Genomic DNA, 18,705 nt, shown 5'->3' with positions numbered 1-18,705 from the left:
TGTCATTAGTATTTATTAGTAGTTAAATAATGCCATTAGTATTACTACTACCTAGTTCTGTGTGACTTCACCAACAAGCTACACAAATCTTTGTAGAATTATGCTTTCTTGTGATACAGATGCTACTGATGAAGTTTCCTTATTGATTTCTGTACACACAAAAAGGGTTCAAAATAGAGTCAGATTAAAAAATGGAGGCCTTGCCCTGGTTTATATTGCCTTCCTTTATGACGGATTTAATTGGAAATCTAACAGGAAATTAGACTGGAAGAATGCCAGCTGCATGGCTGGCATGCCATGAAAGATCAAGTATCTGTGTCTTTCATACTGCGCATCAAAGCAGATTTATCAGTTATCTGGGTTTTCTTGTGAATTTTAGGATATCAAATATGGTATCAACTGCTTCAGCAGCAAAAATATTTGGAAGTACATAGGGTAGAAAAGCTATGCAAGTTTTCCTAGGGAGTTTGAAAATTGAGGATGAAGAGTTTTCTATTTGTATCTTAATGTGAAAAAGGAAAAGGCTACAGAAGCTAAACCATCCCTAAACACAGCCCTACTGACTGTTCATTTCCTAAGGATCTTTCCAAACAAGCATTTAGAAGGATTTCTTTTTCAGGGCTGGCCTCTAGAGCATTTCATCATGTCAGCCACACGTTCCACAGGAGTAAAACTAATGGCAACATATCTCTTACAGAAGTCCCCTTTGGATTTTGCCAGTTTACCTTACCTGGTACACAGGGTGTCTTCAGGGAAGATTACTCAGAAGCTATTACTTGGCTGTCATTTGTTCATTCAAAAGAGATCAGTAAAACCAGAGAGCGAGAGAAAGAGGAGTGCTCAAGTCTTTCTGTCTGTCCTACTTAGATGGAAAAACTTAGTTACCCTGGGGCCAGAGTCATATGGAGCTGTTTTCACTGGCATGAGGTCCGTGCTAGGCAAAGATTTCTCTCTGCAGAGGGATCATAGTGGCATGCCTTTTGAGAAAAAGTTGTTTCTTAAAGCCATGTTTATCCTATGACCTTGTCAGAAGTGGATTACCATCCTCCACAGACTCTGGTATTCTGTAGTTGTACAAAGCAGGAAGAAAGCACTTGTGCTTGTGAAACTGCTGAAAATAATTCAGCTGTTTACATGTGATGTGAAGTTTTTAAACGAGCCTGCCTGATATGGGTTAGCCATTTCTTTTTAAATTGAAGCTGCCAGAAATATTTCATTCTTGACAGAAGAAAAAAGAGGGGAAGAGCCATGATCAAGGAACATTTTATTTGGCATAATTTGAAGCTATTTGTCTATTACTGGCAACAGCAATTGGGAGATTAGGCATCTTTTTAGCAAGTTTAAATTAGAAGATCGTAACTCTGTATACACCTTGAAACTGATTACTTCACCATCACAAGTATCATCGCAAAAGACAACTACACTTGACCATTCATTTCAGAGGCCACAGTCTTTCACAAATTGTTTGAGTACACTTTTGTGCACAGCAGATTTAATATAATTTGAACTGATATCAATGCAATAGATGGAATTATCTGTATCCCAGGAAAAGTTACACACAACAGCTGCGGCTATTCCATATCTAACACATGGTGCTTTCAGGAAGGAACAAACTGGAGCAAGACAGATGAAAACATTTGGAGCTTCAGGCATTCAGGTCAGAGCACATTAAAAGAGAGAGATCTGGCAGACATCAAAGGTGGAGAAGTTGGTATTTTCTACAGCTTTTTGCTCTGTTGACAGTGCAGCTTTAGTTTCAAAAATTAAGAATGTCTTATAGAAAGAGTGGAAAAGAACAGTGGACTCATTTCTACTTCAGGGACACATGTTCTTTTCAAGTCAGTAGGAGTTGCTTGCTTGTATGATCTTTGCAAGGGCAAATAAAGTCAAATAACTGCAATAAAAAGCTTATGCTTGCATTTGAAATGGAAGGACTTCGCCACAATTACCTGATGATATTCTAGCTGGTTTGTTCATTCAGATAAAGTGGTATTTGAACTGTGTAAGTGTCAGTGAGGTTTGGGTAGTGGCTTGCCGAGATGTTCCTGGTTGGCCTCATTGCCACAGCCCTGTCAACACACATCAGCTGTAAGCCATAGGAATTAAAATTGTTAAAACAAATCATATTTCATCCTTCATGCTTTTTGAAACTAATATTATTTTAACAGTTTGCTGGGTGTACCAGATGATTGATGCTGTCACACTGCAGATAAAATCTATCATTCTGTCATTTTTATTCAATACTTTAGAAGCATTTTGGTTCAAGCTGGAATCTGAAGGAATGTTACACATCTTTTTTACAGCTCACCTTAGTTATAAAAAATAATCCATCTAATTCTCAGTGATTAATTGGCAGACATTTCCTAAACACAGACCTAGAATAAATTAGTAAGTTAATTGTTCCTGAATATGTCTTGAAATGTGCTGTAGTTAGTTTTAGATTTCCTGCAAGGGGATATAAATGAATATGGTATCAGATACAAACACACAAATTTGCATATATACAAATATGTATTTGTCAACTACTTGAAAGTAGATCAGTTGTGTTTAATCACACGTATATTTGGCCTCCTTAAAAAATGAAAGTCATAGACTAATATATGGTATTTGCAATAATTACATGGGATGTTGTGAAAAGCTTGTTGCATGGAAAAAAAATTTTAGCTCCTCAGCTTTGTGTGTATGTCAGCTTTTGCCTGGAAAGATGAGCTGCAAGGACTATGCTCTGTTGAAATCATGGCTGAAACCTCAGAGCAGTATTTCAGTGGCATTTCAGTATTTCATGACTATTAACAGGTCATAAAATTACTCTAAAAAGAAAGAGACTGACTTCTGGTGTGGCAGAAGTTCCATTATGTACTTCAGAAATAGACACTTACCTATCTTTGAGTCTACTAGACTTGAATTTAGTCTATATTAAGTTATTTTGCCTGTGTCACAGGTCACAAGTTACTGCTGCTGAATCCAAAGAAATAAAGTCCAACTTGGGGTGAAAACAATGACAGCTAAACTTGCTTGTTCCTTCAGAAACCAGCTGCAGGAGATTGTGTTTGGTAGCCCTCCCCATACGCTCCATCATTTGCTCTTTCTGTGTTTCAACAGGCATTGAACAGGGGCATTGCTGCTGTCAAGGAAGATGCTGTGGAAATGTTGGCCAGCTATGGGCTGGCATACTCCCTGATGAAGTTCTTCACGGGTCCGATGAGTGACTTCAAAAATGTAGGTCTGGTGTTTGTGAACAGCAAGAGGGACAGGACCAAAGCAGTTTTGTGCATGGTTGTGGCTGGCGCTGTAGCTGCTGTATTTCATACTTTAATAGGTAAGGTCACTTCACGTCTAGTTAATATGACTTTTAATTTGTTTCCCTCACCCATTCTTCAAACTGCTTAAGCTGTAGGCTTAAGATTTCATTTGTAAGTACAACAGGAGATGCAGAAGAGATGAGCTCTCTTGGGCTGGTATCTTGCTCATCCACACAATTTTTATTGCTTTTTAAACAGGTTATTAAGGAGCAGATTCCAAGCACAGGGCTCTCCTGCCTGGAAACAAAACATGCTACTGATCTCTTTCAGTCAGGTGTGCGAGCAAAGCTTTGACAAGGTTGACAGGTAGCTCAGTGTACTGTGAGGTACTAATGATCAGCTAGCGGTATCTGCTGGGTTGGTTTGGCAGGCCTTCAAGGTGTGCTTGGTATGGCTGTTTGTCAGTTCTTGGTGGCATTGTTGGTGTACTCCTTCTGTATCCATTCCTTTGCTACTTATCTCACAGTACAAAACTCCCAGCAGGCAGGAACCACATCTACTGCTGCTAGGCATCATCCACTTCTGTTGGATAATTAATCTGTGAGGAAGAGGTTAGTAAGAGCAATTTATACCAAACTGAGACCAGCTCCCTGAGCGTACTCTGAAACAAAGAAAATACACAAGCAGACACAAAATGAACATTAAAAAAGGCAGCCACAGGATTTGCCAGTTTTTGAGAGCCTACAAAAACAGGAAATCGGCTCAAGCATCAGCCACAGCAATGAAAACCATTTGACTTGGAAGACCTTTAAGTTCATCCTCTTCAAGAACTCCACGAGATTCTCTGCACCTTCTGGCTCATTCTACAGAGCTGAAACCTCTGGACCATAGCAACGGGGAACAGGAGATTCTGGAGAAAGAAGCAGAGAGTGCACTGCGTTGAGCAGGTAAAATCCTAAAAAGCTGAGAATTGTAAGGGATGGGAGGGAGGAGGTAATTGTGACAGCCTATGGAGGCATGTGTTGGCTGAGAGGCATTGACTTGGATCAGCACCAGTAGGGTGTCATTCCATCACAGAAAAATGGGAAATGTATGTGTAATGACAGTATCCTGAATTGCTGTGGAATCTCAGAGTGGCCTCAAAGGGAGCATTCATTATCAGGCTGTTAGTATCTCAAGAGCAACATGTGCTGCAATTCATCATATAGAATGGAATAGAATAGAATAGAGTAGGATTATTTCAGTTAGGTAGGTACAAGATCCATCTGGTAAATACAAATGCCCCCACCTCTTACCATTTTATTGTCTGCCAGCTATATTCACCAGCTCTATGTGCCTCCCAAGCAGTACAGTTTGTTTTGACCATCATATCTCTTATTCCACCACTGGTATGCGAGCCCTGTGCCATTTAGCTTTGCTCCATGTTACAGTCATAAAAAATGCTTAGAGTTATGGCTCACTAGCCAGGGCAACTGTGTGCCAGGGATTAGATCTTGCTAATTTTATAAACTGAATCCATGCATTCAAGTTAATACAATTCACTGATTTCGATTGGTCACTTCTTAAACATGTTTACATTTGAAGCTGTTTTATTGAGTCAGTGTTATAAATTTTGGCCCATTGGTACATTTGGCTCTCATATTTCTTTGCTTGGAATGTTTCTTCATCCCTCAGAGCTGCTTTTCTGGTTGCTCACTTGCTTTTCTGCCAGTGCTGGTCAAGATTTTTGGCTTTGCCAGCTGGATAAAAAGTTATTTTCTAGTCATACAGTATTTTATTTTAAGCTAGAATAGATTTTAAGAAAGTTTTAAGTATAACTATCAGATTTCCAGGTGAAAGACATAACTGGATTTTCCGTGTGGGACGTCTTTTGAAAGGAGGTGTTTGGAACAACAGTTGGAAAACCTGTCAGCTAAATTTCTTTCCTTTGCCTGGAAGTAGAGCCCTGCTGAGTTCAGAACCTCTGAAATGCACTCTGCAGACACTGGGGAAAAAAGGAGGCTATGCTTACCATGCTTTAAAGTTTTGAATTAAAGAGCTGCACACAATCTTCCAGCTTTTTATGGTGACAGACTGCAAAATATTTTTTGGTATTTTAACTTGTCTATGCCTGAAAATATGCAAAGGCCACAGCAGAGACTGGCAGAGCGCCTGAGGGAATGGAGTTAGTCAGATTCTAGCACCAATTGCCTGGGTGATGTTGCCAAATTTTATGTTCCAAGTTTCCTTTGAACTTGTTTCAAGTCCTGATTATTTTGCTCTGACCCACAGATACACAGCCTGCCTAGCAGGAAGAAGAGAAGGAGTCCAGTGACAGGCGGCCTCCTAGGACCTGCAAGCGCTCCCCAGCAGCTGCAAGCCTATCACAGGCTATCTGTGAGAGACACAATACAGGTCACTGGTGCTTGGTGGATGAAAAAGAGAAACAAATAACGCTTAGGGGACTGAATTTTTTTTCCACATGCCATAAATATAGGACTAAGGAAGAAGACATGTCTATCTGCCATGGACTGTCAAAGCCCAGGAAGAAACAGAAAACAAAAAGCCCAATGAAATAAGGAGTACCAAAAGAAAGAAAACAAGTGGTGGTAGAAACACAGTGGCCACAATGAATCACCACATTTCCAACTGTGATAGAGACTATTTGCAGTCTACACACACAGCTCCTCACAAACAGTGGCCTCTACTCATGGAAAATATCAAACCAGACTGTTTCACCCAGCTGACTCATGCTTCATTGCTTCAGCACCAGCTTCCCACTGCTGCTTCCCCACTGGGGCTCACACAATCCTTTGCCAGTGACTGGCTGTGCTAAACCACTTGAACTCACAGCTGCAAGCTCTGGGTCCCTCAGTCATCACCCAGCCACATCCTTATGAAGGTCTGCAAAGTCCTCACCAGCAGCTCCTGTCACTCCCCTGTACAGGTAGCAGTAACAACTGAGAACCAAGTTGGCCAAAGGGATTCAAAACCATGTTCTCATCCTACTACCAGTGTTGCTGTAAACCTTGTCAGTACAGTATTCCTGGACTGGCTGTTTCAGGTGTGATCTGGAAATAGAATATAATATTCTGCCTTCCTTTCCCTGGGCTACTGTGAGGGCAGCTACTGCCACCAATTCATCTCCTGGTGGGAAAGTCACTATGGAGCCAGGGTCTAAAGTGTCCTGTTATTTCAGAGACTGGCTTTTTGGTGGCTGTAAGAGAAGGGATTCAAGATGCTAAGCCTGTCTCTGCATAGTTTTGACATCTTACTAAATTGCCAATTGACAGAGGAGAAAAGTCATTTATATAACATTATGCTAACATAATGCATTTCATAGTGTTGCTGGTAAGCCCTCCATACTAAGTGAGCCTTTTAATATCAGTGTCGTGAAGAATATGCACATTTTCTTTGGCAATAAAACAGCATTGTTCAACTTTTCACCAGTTCACTGAGAAATAGTATACTGAGAAAGTTTATTTCCTTTTGAATAATTCTCAGTAGTTCCAGAAATGACAGGGCAGCAGTTACTTTGAGGAAATACCCTCTTTGCTCTTTACTATCCCTGATTAAAAATGACACGATGGATCATTGTCATCACCAGGAGAAAAAGAGTGGAACTTCAGTAACCAGTAAACTTAAGTGTAGGTTAATGTTTGCAGTAATCTATAGCAGATTGGATGGCCAAGACACGTGAGTGATTTGTTTTGTGCCCATTTATTGCTGTCAGGCTGCTGAGCATGGGCCATAGATTGCACAGGGGAACTTCAGCAGTTCCTGGCAATTCCGCTGATGCTTTTGAACTTCCCACACGCATGATCACTGCATGTACATTAAAAATCTCCATAGGAATTGAGACATAGGTGTAATCCCACCAATTCCAGTGTAACACTACTGGAATTTTCCAGAGACTAGGAATTACAGAGTGAGTTGCAACAAGCTGAGGTATTTTTTTTAGTCAGTCTTGTTCCGACAAGATCACTGTATTGTGGTATACTAAACGTTTTGCCCTGGAAAAAAGGGATAGCACAGGAACACAAGTCAGAATATATATGGGCTTGCTGCTTTCTCCATCCCCCTCCTCTCTAAATAAAAATAAAATGTTATTCATTAAAAATTTTCCTACTTCAGCATGGTCATTGCTAAAGCAGTAATATGCTTCCCTGGCTGCCCCAACCCTTTTCCCACAACAGGGGCAGTTTCTTTTAAACAAGGTACTCAGGACAAAGGAAGAAAGCCTATGACCAAAGCACTTTTGGATAGCAGTGATTGTGTCTCAATAGGCAGAGGATTGTGTGAAATAGGATCATTTTGAGACTTACAAAATGTTGGCTTATATGAAGATATTTCAGATACTAAAAGTCATTCATAGATTTGGGAAATGTGATTGTAGTAGTCAGTCTTCACTGCGATGCTCCTAAGCTGTTTTGGTTTTCTTTAATTCATGTATTACTATAAGTAAAGAAATCTCAACACCTTAAACACTCATCTGAGCTTTCACATGGGAAAGCAGGGGCTTTCTCTTCTGTTTTAAATTCAAGCTAACCAAAGACATAAAGAAATCTGTATACACTGTGGCGTCTCCAAATGAAGATTTGCTTTTGTTTTTTAACACTGGTATTTTCCTATCTGCCCAAATCACTTAGTTGAACAAATTAGCTCAGTGCATTAAGCATGGTGCTAATAACACCAAGGTTATGGGTTTGGTCCCTGTACAGGCCATTCACTTAAGAGTTGGACTTTTTGGTCCTTGTGTGTCTTTTTCAACTCAGAATATTCTGTGACTGAGAAACTAATGAGCACCAGTTTGGGCCATGTTTCTGACAAGCAGCAGAATAGATTTGTTACTTCTCAAGTCTCCAAGTTAATTTTTAAAACTGGCAGCAAAGTATGTAAATGGAATGTATCTAGAAAGAAAACACTAACCCAAAATAATGTTTTGGATTTTTTTCTTCTGGTAAAGCGATTTTTGACATATGTAGCTCCATGTCTGGAAGTAAATGGTGTCACTTCCTCTGAGAGTTTTTTCTTTGTGATTTAAGTATAACATGCTCAGTAGCAGTCAGCTCCAAAATAACTACAGTGCAGGTATTTGTCTGAGATTGCTGGCATCATTAAGAGTGTGTTATTTTAAGGGTGTCTAAAGTTTGTATGGTAGTAATTGGCTTGCTAGAGAAATTGGTGTAGACGCCAGGAGGTCCAATTAGGTGTACAGTTTTCAGTGTCATTTCTTGACCTTCTGGGTCTTAAAACTCGACTGGAAAAACCAAAAGCAAGAATTTCTGCTTAGCTTCTGTAGCAAATCTGATCCTTAGACATAGCAAAACAAATGAGGTATTGGAGAAGAGCAAACAGGCAGCTTGTCTTGAACTTCTCTGTTTTAGTTGAAATGATGCAAGAAGTGGGAAGTGCCATCTGCTTTAGATTCATGTAATACTCTCTGGCTCTGTTGTCGGTGTTATTAATTTTTACCATTCTTCATAATAAGTTTGTAAGGTTGGCCAAGGTTAAGTTCTAATTGCATCAGCAATTGCTTGATTCACAACTCAGTGACACATGCCTGTATGTTTGTCAGTGAATCTCAGGAATTGAGACATAGGTGTAATCCCACCAATTCCGGTGTAACACTAGTGGAATTTTCCAGAGACTAGGAATTAGAGTGGGTTATGAGAGTTGTGAGGACAGAAATATTCATGGACATCAGCAAAAGTGATTGTGTGCTTTCACTGACATATAAAATAGTTGACTATTTTGAAAATATTGTTTTAAGTTTAACCATTATGAATTTAAAACCAAAATCACATTAAAAAGTGCAGTCAAACTTTTTTTGATGGGGAGCTTACAGAGCTCAGTGCTGATATCCCTAGAAACCTTAAAAATGTGGTGCTATGAGTTGTAATGGTATAAGTGCCTTGAGAGTGGCCTGCCAATAAACTATGACTCTTTCTTAAAAGTAAGAGTAATTCAGCCTCTGACCCTCTGATTCTGTGAGTTTTTTTTTGGTTTTTTTTTGGTTTTTTTTTTTTTTTGGAAATAAAAAATTTTAGGTTAAAAAAAAAAAAAAAACAACCAAAAGAAAAAAAAACACAATGGCCTTTAAAGAAAAAAAAGTTACTTATTACTCACATTCTAAACACTTTAGAAGTCTCACTTAAAACAGATGAAGGACAGGGAGAGCAGGGAATGATGACTTCTGCAGCGTGCTTTGCTTCTGGCAGTGCACTGCTGGAGGTGGCCCCTCCACAGAAGCAGGTTCCTCCGCCTGTGGACTACAATTCTCAGTCCCTGTGTGGAGGATAAGATGGTGTGTTACCGTTTTTGTGTAGAAGTGTAAAGCACACTCAATGGAACCTAAGAAAAAAGTTCCATGAATCTGGCCTTCCCACATGGCTTGCCTCACAGACCTTTCAGGTTTCTTCCCTTCGTTGAAATAAGTTGATTCAGGAACATCCATGTACTGCCCTGCCATAAAAGCAGCTTTCCACAAGGACTTAGCACACAGAAATCCCTTCATAGCTGAGAGTTTTCAAAACACCAAGTGAAGATTGGTGCATGGCTATTCATGCAAAAATATAAAAGAGGCTGTGCTTGATGTTTGGTTGAACTCCAACAAGCACCTGAGCACTTAAGGGACTAAACTGCCTTCTTAGAACTGCAGAAAAGTTGGAGTCCTGGTTTAAAATTCTTCCCCAACCCTCGTCAAAAGGAAACAAGTCTGGGAGTGCCTCAGGAAGAAGGCTAAGCAATTTGGGATTTACTGAGTGAATTTGGAGACTGTGAGTCTAACAGTCATAGTTCAGGTGAAAGACAGATAGGGACCAGCATAGGGAAAGGGGGAGTTTTTAACATTTTTAGCATCTTTTGGGCAGTCCTGGTTATCTGGAATGAGGCTTGTGCTTGTTCACAGTGCTGTCATACCACCTTTTATTTTACTATCTTGTTTACACTGTCTTATTTGGACTTAAACAGTCTTTTCAGTTCTGTTAATCATTTAACTGCTGTATCTCTCAGCCATCACAAAACAATGACAACTTAAACTCCTCTTTAATTGCTTCTAAATATTGTTTATGAGTTATGAAATGCAGTTTTAGGCTAAGAGGATTGAATTTGATGACTAATGTTAGCATTTGTCAATCCGGTTATGAGACCTGCATGCATGAAAAGGATCTCTTTCCTGAAATACCCTATATGAAGATTTGTACAAAGATAATACGGTTGTTATAAATGGAAAATTAGATAGAAGTTCACATTTGAAATAGTTAACTTTGAAAATACACAAACAGGAGAGAACTGAAATAAGGTTCCCCAGACACAAATAATTCTGCCATTACTTGCCTTGGGGGAGATCGGCCTTACAGCCTAATAATTCTTTTAACAGCTATTACAAGTGTATAGGGGAAATCAAGTAATGATGTGCAGGTCTAGAGCATAGTTTATAAAAGGTTAAAACTGATTTGGATTATTTACCGCTGCACATTATATTTGTCTCCATAGTTCAGACTCCAGTCAGAGCCTTTGTTATTCCTGGTTATTGGGACGAATTTGGGGTTTTTAAAACAGCTGGATAACATGGGTACAAACAGAACTGTAAGCAGTTCTGCAGAGAGCTGTGTGGGAACTTCCCATGTCTGTGCAGCCTTCAACCCAACACTTTGAGAAGAGAGGCCTGGAAAGAGAGTTGTCCAACACTAAAAGTTGTCCTGGGTTGAAACAGGACAGTGAAGAGCATGCTGGCAATCAGAAGTGGGAACCCCTGATTTCCAGAGGTGCCCTGTTCTGTCTTGTGGCTCTGGAGGTGCTGGCTTTAGATAGGGAAGGAACCTAAGGCCAGTCAAGGCTGCCCAGGGACTGCACAGCAAAGCACTGTGTCCTGTCAGGTCCTGGCAGAGGTGGTCATTAAGCAAAGTAAGGGAGGGACATAATGAGTGTGATTTGTTGCATGCCATCACAAATCACCATATCCTTTTAGAGCTTTGGGCAGGTTTACAGGTAATGTCATGAGAATGCAGTGATAATAGATGGTTTCAGCATTTATAAGGCACTATGTCCCATGAAATACACAATGCCTGGTGAAAAAGCTTTTCTAACAAAAAGCCTTGATTTAATGAAGGAGCAGTAGATTTTCTGGAGTGCCAGTGTGTTCATTTAGCAAACAGATGTGGCACTTACTATGCTCATCTCCCAATCCAGCCATTTGTTATCACGCCTCTGCCAAAGGTTACTTTAAAAAGAACCATGAGAGCACTTCTTGGTCATAAACAGCAGCTGATGAGGCTGCAATATCTGAAGCCCTTGCAGCTGTTTGCTAAGTGGATGTGTTTCTGAGCTCCAAGGCATTACAGTCTTTCAGGTACTTCTGAATATCTCACCCAAGAGTCCACATGCAACCTTTGTTTTTCATTCTTATCTTGTTTCTCTACAGCATATAGTGATTTGGGGTATTACATTATTAATAAGCTGCACCATGTGGATGAATCAGTGGGAAGTAAAACTCGGAGGGCCTTCCTTTATCTTGCTGCCTTCCCTTTTATGGATGCCATGGTGAGTGCCTGATTCAGAACTGAAATTTAATGTTAACGTTACATTTTTGTGACCTTAGCTCACAAACTTTGTAACCTGATGGGAAACTGAAGTACGCAGAAGTAAGGTGTGTCCTTGGCAAGCAGCAATTCTGTACATACCTTGACCCATCTCCTGCTACTTGGAGAAAGCATCTGAGTGGACTTTAAACATCCAGAGATCATGACAAATGTCAAAAACCTCAGCTGCCTTGTCAGAGTTACAGTATGTGCCTGTTGGAAACCACTGGTGATCTTGTGATGAGCTGCACTGGTTGTCTTTATGTGACCTCATTCTGATTTGTGGTGAAAGATTTGAACTGACCATGCATTCCCAGACCTGCAGAGCTCACAAGGAATAAAATCAATAATTTCTCAAAGCAAATTTGTCAAAAAGATGTTTCTTACCATCAGTTTTTGCAAGCACAGCTAACCCCAGTATATCTCAAATGCTTGGGCAAGAGAGCCACACATGGCGAGAGCTGCTGCTTCCCAGATCACCAGGCTCATTGGTTGTGGCCTGCACATGAAAATGTGGCAGCTCTCTTTAATGCCTCTACCTCTGTGTAAAACTGGTAAAGGAGAACATTCTTATGCCAATGCCTCCACCACTTTCTCACCACTTTGTCTGCTTGAAACAGTGACTGACAATAAAAAGAAGTTGGATTTCTTTTCCAGACAGGACTCAGTATAAGTCAGTGGGCCAATGAATATTACACTTCAGAAGTGCATCCAGAGGGTGAATTTATTAGATTTACTATGATAATTCATCCTGGGCAGCATCTGATTTGTGAAGGGCTGCTTTCTTACTAGATGTGCTCAGAAATGTCTATACAGTCTGTAAATTTATCCCTATTCTCCCTGCCAGCCTGGCAATGAGGGACTCAATGCAACAGTGCTTTCTCTGCATTAATGGCTTAATGTTTGCCCAGGCTCACACCAGGTACTGCTGCAGATTTTTTGTGTACAATGTAACAACCAGAAAACAGCATTCTTGGACCTAAAATCATTCACAATATCATAATCACTTCCCAAACTTAGTTCTCTGTCTTTTTTTCAGGCATGGACCCATGCTGGGATTCTGCTGAAACACAAGTACAGTTTCCTAGTGGGATGTGCCTCCATCTCAGATGTCATAGCTCAGGTAAAGGCTTCTCAGAGAAGTCACTGTTCCCATTGTGTTATGGAGCAGATGCTTTCCTAAACAGGAACTCTCTAGCACAGTGTCTCTCTGTGCCTTCTCTCTCTTCCATAGACACCAGAGGAAGTAATCTTGTGTGCTGCCCTCTGACTGTTCATCATGTGAAGGCTTTTTGCTGGCAGTTGTGGTTTAGGACAGTCTCACTTGACTGGATCAAGTCAGTTCCCAGGGCTGTTTGGCTTAGGGTCATGTCCTGGAGCACTTCCACAGCCCTGTTTCATAATGGCTGAGAAACGAGCTCTGTATGTATGCGTGTACATTTGGGGAAAAGAAAGGTCAGGCAGAGAGACCACGGGCTGCTACCAATCCTGCCTGAGGCTGAGAGAGTGCTTTGTAATAGATCTTTCTCTCTCTGTACATTCTCCTGTACATTCTCCCCAGCACTTTGCACAGTTGCAGTGAAATCCTGAGCTGGAGGTGAAGGCATGATTCTCCAGCTGACCTGTCAGTTTTGCACGTGGTGTCTAATCCAAGGAAATGCAGTGTAAGCTGCCTTCTGAGTACTTGTTACTGTTCCAAAAGGTGAAGGCTCAGAAGTGCTCCAGAAGGGGTCTGTGGTGATAATCCCTGGGTGATTCAGAGAAGACAAAATGTTTTTTGAACCTTCAGAAGGGAGGTGTTAACTACCCTGTTGCTTTGTATTAGGCACACTAAAAAAACAGCATTCATACACACTGTGTTGTAGCATTTAAGAACCAATATACAGCCCTCATTTGAAAACATATAAAAATGTTAGGAAATTAAGAGTCCCAGCAACTGTAAACAGTGTCTGTACTGCAGTATTACCAGCTGTATGGTGTAATGACTGGAGAAGAAAGAGGATAAAACAGTACGACATCGAAAGAAATATGAAATCAATGGCACTCAGTTTAATTTTCCATAACATTTTCCCATTTTCCTTCCACTGAACATAAGGAAACCATAAACCAGGTTGAACTGTTCAGTCAGTTGCTACTCTGTATTTGTCAGGTCTACCCCACTACAGTAGTGCACTAAATCCCCAGAGATAATACCAATTACTGCAAATGACCTTAACCCTCAGGGTCTCCTCTTGTTCCGACGTGACCTACAAAGTTTCCTGACCCTGGGCGTCAGGTCATGCACAGCTAAATACAGAAACAAGTTCTTATTTTGGCCGTGCCCTTTCCACAGCGATTGGTGAGTGGGGTGCCAGAGTTGTGAAGAATAAGACACCTGTCATCTTCTCTCAACAGAATACTACACAGAGCAAGAGCAAATCCAGAACACGAAAAGTTGTGGCAGTCATAGCCCAGAACTCTACATCTACATATGCACCCTACACAGGGAGTAGGGGCACAGGCAGTAGCCACTTTTTCTTGAGTAGCTTGATGTGCACACTCTTTGTGACTGACTTTGCTTCTATTTACAGAAAAGCAATGTTTTTGTAGGTTTGAAAACCCTTATAAGTGGCCTCAGGAACATTTGCAGAGTGTGGTTTTCTTAACTACTTGTACAGCTCTAGCAATGAAGGACAGAACGTGCTCCTGAACAAAGTGTATTTTATTTCTTGTAACTCACTTGAATGCCAGCATGTCCTGGCAGGATTGTCCTGGTTCTGCTCTCCACAGCACCATACACAATTGGCTTTCCAGTTGTGTCCCCCATGCTGAGTCATTTGGAATTTAACAGGCATTTCATCCACTCTATTCTTAACAAAGAGAATAATATCATATTAATCAGTTGCTTTACATTTTATGGATTGAGCATTTAGTCTTAAGAGGCTGAATTATGAACTGTTCATTAGCCCAAAAGTTTCCATTTAATTTACATTAATGTGGCACTCAGCTGAAAAGCAAATAATGAAATAGTGAAATTTCACTTGAAAACGTTGAAAATTAGGTTGACATAAGACTTCCTGCTCCTAAATGTTGAAGTGAATATTTTAAAAATCTGGCTTTTAATTGTTACTACCCTCCCCCCTGCGCAAAAAAAACCCCAGAAGAGTAGGGCTTAGAAGCTGACCCTAGAAGCATGTCTCCAACCTCATCGTGTATCAGAATAGCACATTCTCCTGGGAAGGGTGACTCTCAGCCACATGCTTGCTGCCAGACCTTGCCAGACTTTCATGCCAGCCTTCTCCTATTTATGGGTTTCAGTCTGACACCTGTCCAAACTTCAAGTCCTGTTTCATAGAGTATGAAGTTAACTCTTGTTCTTCCCATTTGTGACCAAATACTGGGGGATCCTGACTAAAGTTTCCGTAGATATTGTAGTCATGCAAGTTGTTGCTTAGTAGGAATCAGACAGGAATCATCCAGGAGGTGTGTTGGCCCTGGAGAAGCACACTGACAAATTGTTAATCACCTGCTTGTTTTCTCTGCAGGTTGTTTTTGTAGCCATTTTGCTTCACAGTCACTTGGAGTGCAGGGAGCCTCTCTTGATCCCAATCTTGTCCTTATACATGGGAGCACTTGTCCGGTGTACCACGCTCTGCCTCGGATACTACAGGAACATACATGATGTTATTCCTGACAGAAGCGGGCCTGAAATGGGGGTATGTCTTCATGCTTGTGGTTTTTTGAACTCAATAATTTTACATGGGCTTTTTTTGTGTTGTAATACTGCATTAAACCACTGTGCATGAAGGGCCTTCTCTCTGTCCTGCCGGAAAAAACATTTTCAGTTAAAGAGGCATGGTGGAAATTATTCCAGCAACAGCACATGTGACACAGTGCCTTCCATGGTTTGGATGTGTCTGCTGAGAACCTCTGTACTGCACTGTAAGACAGCACAGCATGAACTAAGTGAACACCTTAGTTCATATGGAAGAAGATATCAAAATTTCTCTTTTTCTTCAAATGTCATATTGTTTTTCATGGAGCTTTGTCTGGTAGTCAGAAAAAATTATGCAGATACCTTATGCATTATTTATTGAGATCCATGACACATCTACTTTTGAATCAGTATTGCTACCATGTGTGAAAATATTTTAGGCTCCTCATATTGAAAATGATTGAAATTAATGTACCAAACTGACAGTGGATGGGAAAAGCAGAAAACCTTTCTCCATGCTTTTGGTCATGTGCTGCATGCTTTTTTCCCAAACTCACTTCATTTTTTTTACCCTGTATTGCAGGGAGAAGCTACAATAAGGAAGATGCTGAGTTTCTGGTGGCCTTTGGCATTAATTTTGGCAACTCAGCGAATAAGTAGGCCCATTGTCAACCTTTTTGTCTCCCGGGACCTAGGTGGCAGTTCTGCAGCCACAGAGGTAAGAAAGGCAGTGCTCTCCATTACTGCAAATGATCATTTCCATGGGCTACCCCTGTGCCTCTCTCCTCAGCCAAGCTGACAAGAAAAAATTGTCTTAAGTACTTTTCTGTTTAGTGCTCTTTTTCTGCTTGAAAAGAAAATTGCTTGGACTCTCACCATGAGCCCTTCTGCCAGGTCTACTGGGACCTCAGCCTCAACAAGACTAGTAGAATTTTTTTGCTGAACAGTGCCTGCATCCCAGGTTTTCATGCTCTACACATAGGTACATATAGTCTGGAGCATTTAGATCCCAGAAATTTTAGGACAGTTGACAGTACTCCTATGTCCTACTCTTTCCTGTCATTTGTATTTTATGGCTGTGCAAACTGAAGTGAAACTACTGTTAGCAGTCAGTGCATCACACAGAATGGTGTAGAGACATAAAAAAGCACATATAAAAAAAAATTAGCCTCCTGGTTGGCATATGAAATACACCCTGTTTCTGTTGAGGAATTTCAGATTACTCTAGTAAGTCTCCTACAGCTGTTGGGAGGCAGATTTCTGATTGTGATGCAGAGCCTTTACCAATGCTCACCACAAGCTGACCCATTTTACTAAGAAGTCTGGGGGACTTCTGCTGCCAGTTTCATGCGAGGATGTCTAGATGCATATAGCCATAGGATAAACAAAGCTATAAGATACTAAATGAAAAGCAAAGTTCAAAGAACTGCTGTTAATTTGTCATACATGATACAGTGCATTTCATTCACTGAGGAGGTGCCAGGGACTGCAAATGAACAGCTGTGAGAAAAGAACTTAGGAAACTTAACACTTTTACATATGTGATTCAGGGATCAGCCTATGTGTTAACAGTGGTCTCCATACAAGGGGAGCCAAAAATTAGCAAAGATCAGTTTTGCATTTCTTGGCGACTTTCAGTTTTAGACACATCACATTTCATGGCTAGCCAGTTCCTTTTTGTTGCTATTAGGGTGACTCCAAATACATATCACAGCTGGGGATTTTCTGGCAGTTTTACATGAATAGTCATGGTCACATCCCAACTTTCTCTGATTTCTGAAATAATTGCCTTTGCAAAGGGAGGTGCTGACAACACAAATAACATCAGTGTCTGGAGCATCTGTATCCACAGGACTTTTACAGGTCCCCTATTCAATAACAGCAGCAGCTTTCACTGTGGGCAGGGAGTCCCTGTGAAGGACTAGGCTGCAACATGTTCATGAGGATCACAAATCTACTTGCACTGTCCAGCTCCCTCTGCTTTTGTTTCTGACTGCCAGCACAGTTGTGGTGATTGGGCTACCCCTTTGGTGGTGGCTTTCATAGGGGCCTTTCTCATCTGTCAAACACAGGTGCTAGATATTTAGGAAAACTTTCATGCATCTATGTTGAAATAACACTAATTGAGGAAAAACACTGGAAAAAAATCACTACTAAAAACTTAATACTTTCATCCAAGCAGCATCTAGCATACACAATACGGTAGTGAAATACTTTTCTCTTTAGCAGGTACTATGTCTTTGCAGTCTTTTTGGATTTAACAATGAAAATAAGCAAAATAGCTTTTATATTCCTTACTCAATTTAACCTAGTTAGGTTTCATATAGATGGAAATTCTGATGAAAATAAAGTAATGGGAGGGTGTGCAATTAAAAAGGGTGCTATCTTAAAATTCCAATTTGTTTTATTTGAACCAATTACTTTTTCAAGGTACATTAAACATTATTAATGCTATTATTAGCAGGAAAGGATCTATATCACTCTCTGTGGATATCACCATGTTCCACTCCATTTTAAACAGGACAGGGAACAAATCAGCTTGCTACATGGTCCTGTGTTTGTATAGATCTTTTAACAAGCAGAGACAGCAGTTACATTTATAATGGGAAAATGGGCTCAGATAATCAAGAAAAGGTGTTTTGAAAGTTTGGGAGTGAAACAGAAACAGCAGTAGTTAAAAAAGGTCTTTCTTAACACTACCATTGCCAGATGTAAAATGAATCAGAAATATGTGGATTGTAACAGATCTGAACCTGCAAACAAAAGGCACCCAAGTACTTTGATTTCTGGAGTTAAGAGAGTCAGGCAGTTCTCAGTACAGATGCATACTTCAGCTCTGAGGAGTAGAAAACTTGGAGTGACAGTAGATTTACAAGTAGCCACAGGAAGAGCTCCTAAATGCCCTTCCTGCATGAAGGACATGTATTTGGACTTTTTCTTCAGCAGTCAGAAAAGTCACCAAGGTATTTCATACATTAATATGGGGCAGGGGGGGGAGTTTATGTCTTTGATAAACATCTTGGACTGTACTTACGAGAGAGTAAAAGGGCAGTGAATTGTTAAAATTTCAGGCAGTGAATTGTTTCTTATAATAAAATGTTCACCTGGTATTATTTTTGTCTGGTGTTCATCAATGAGCACCAAAGTGGGGAGAGGTAGATTTTTTTGGTCTTGTAAGTGCCTCCTGCCTCCAAGGAGTCATATTGAT

General features: G+C 40.5%; 1 protein-coding gene across 1 annotated transcript in view; it reads left to right on the top strand.

Moving 5' to 3' along the window:
- ANKH (ANKH inorganic pyrophosphate transport regulator) overlaps nt 1-18,705 on the top strand; it is a 97,286-nt gene that overhangs the window by 52,461 nt on the left and 26,120 nt on the right. Inside the window, exons 2-6 of the mRNA XM_041476042.1 lie at nt 3,103-3,319; nt 11,647-11,765; nt 12,843-12,926; nt 15,328-15,498; nt 16,081-16,215. Of these exons, the coding sequence (XP_041331976.1) occupies nt 3,103-3,319; nt 11,647-11,765; nt 12,843-12,926; nt 15,328-15,498; nt 16,081-16,215 (726 nt within the window). The remainder of the gene's footprint in view (nt 1-3,102; nt 3,320-11,646; nt 11,766-12,842; nt 12,927-15,327; nt 15,499-16,080; nt 16,216-18,705) is intronic.

This window comes from Pyrgilauda ruficollis, unplaced genomic scaffold (assembly GCF_017590135.1).
Source record: "Pyrgilauda ruficollis isolate IOZ18807 unplaced genomic scaffold, ASM1759013v1 scaffold37, whole genome shotgun sequence".
Classification (NCBI taxonomy): Eukaryota; Metazoa; Chordata; class Aves; order Passeriformes; family Passeridae; genus Pyrgilauda; species Pyrgilauda ruficollis.
This window is presented reverse-complemented; position numbering and strand designations above follow the sequence as displayed.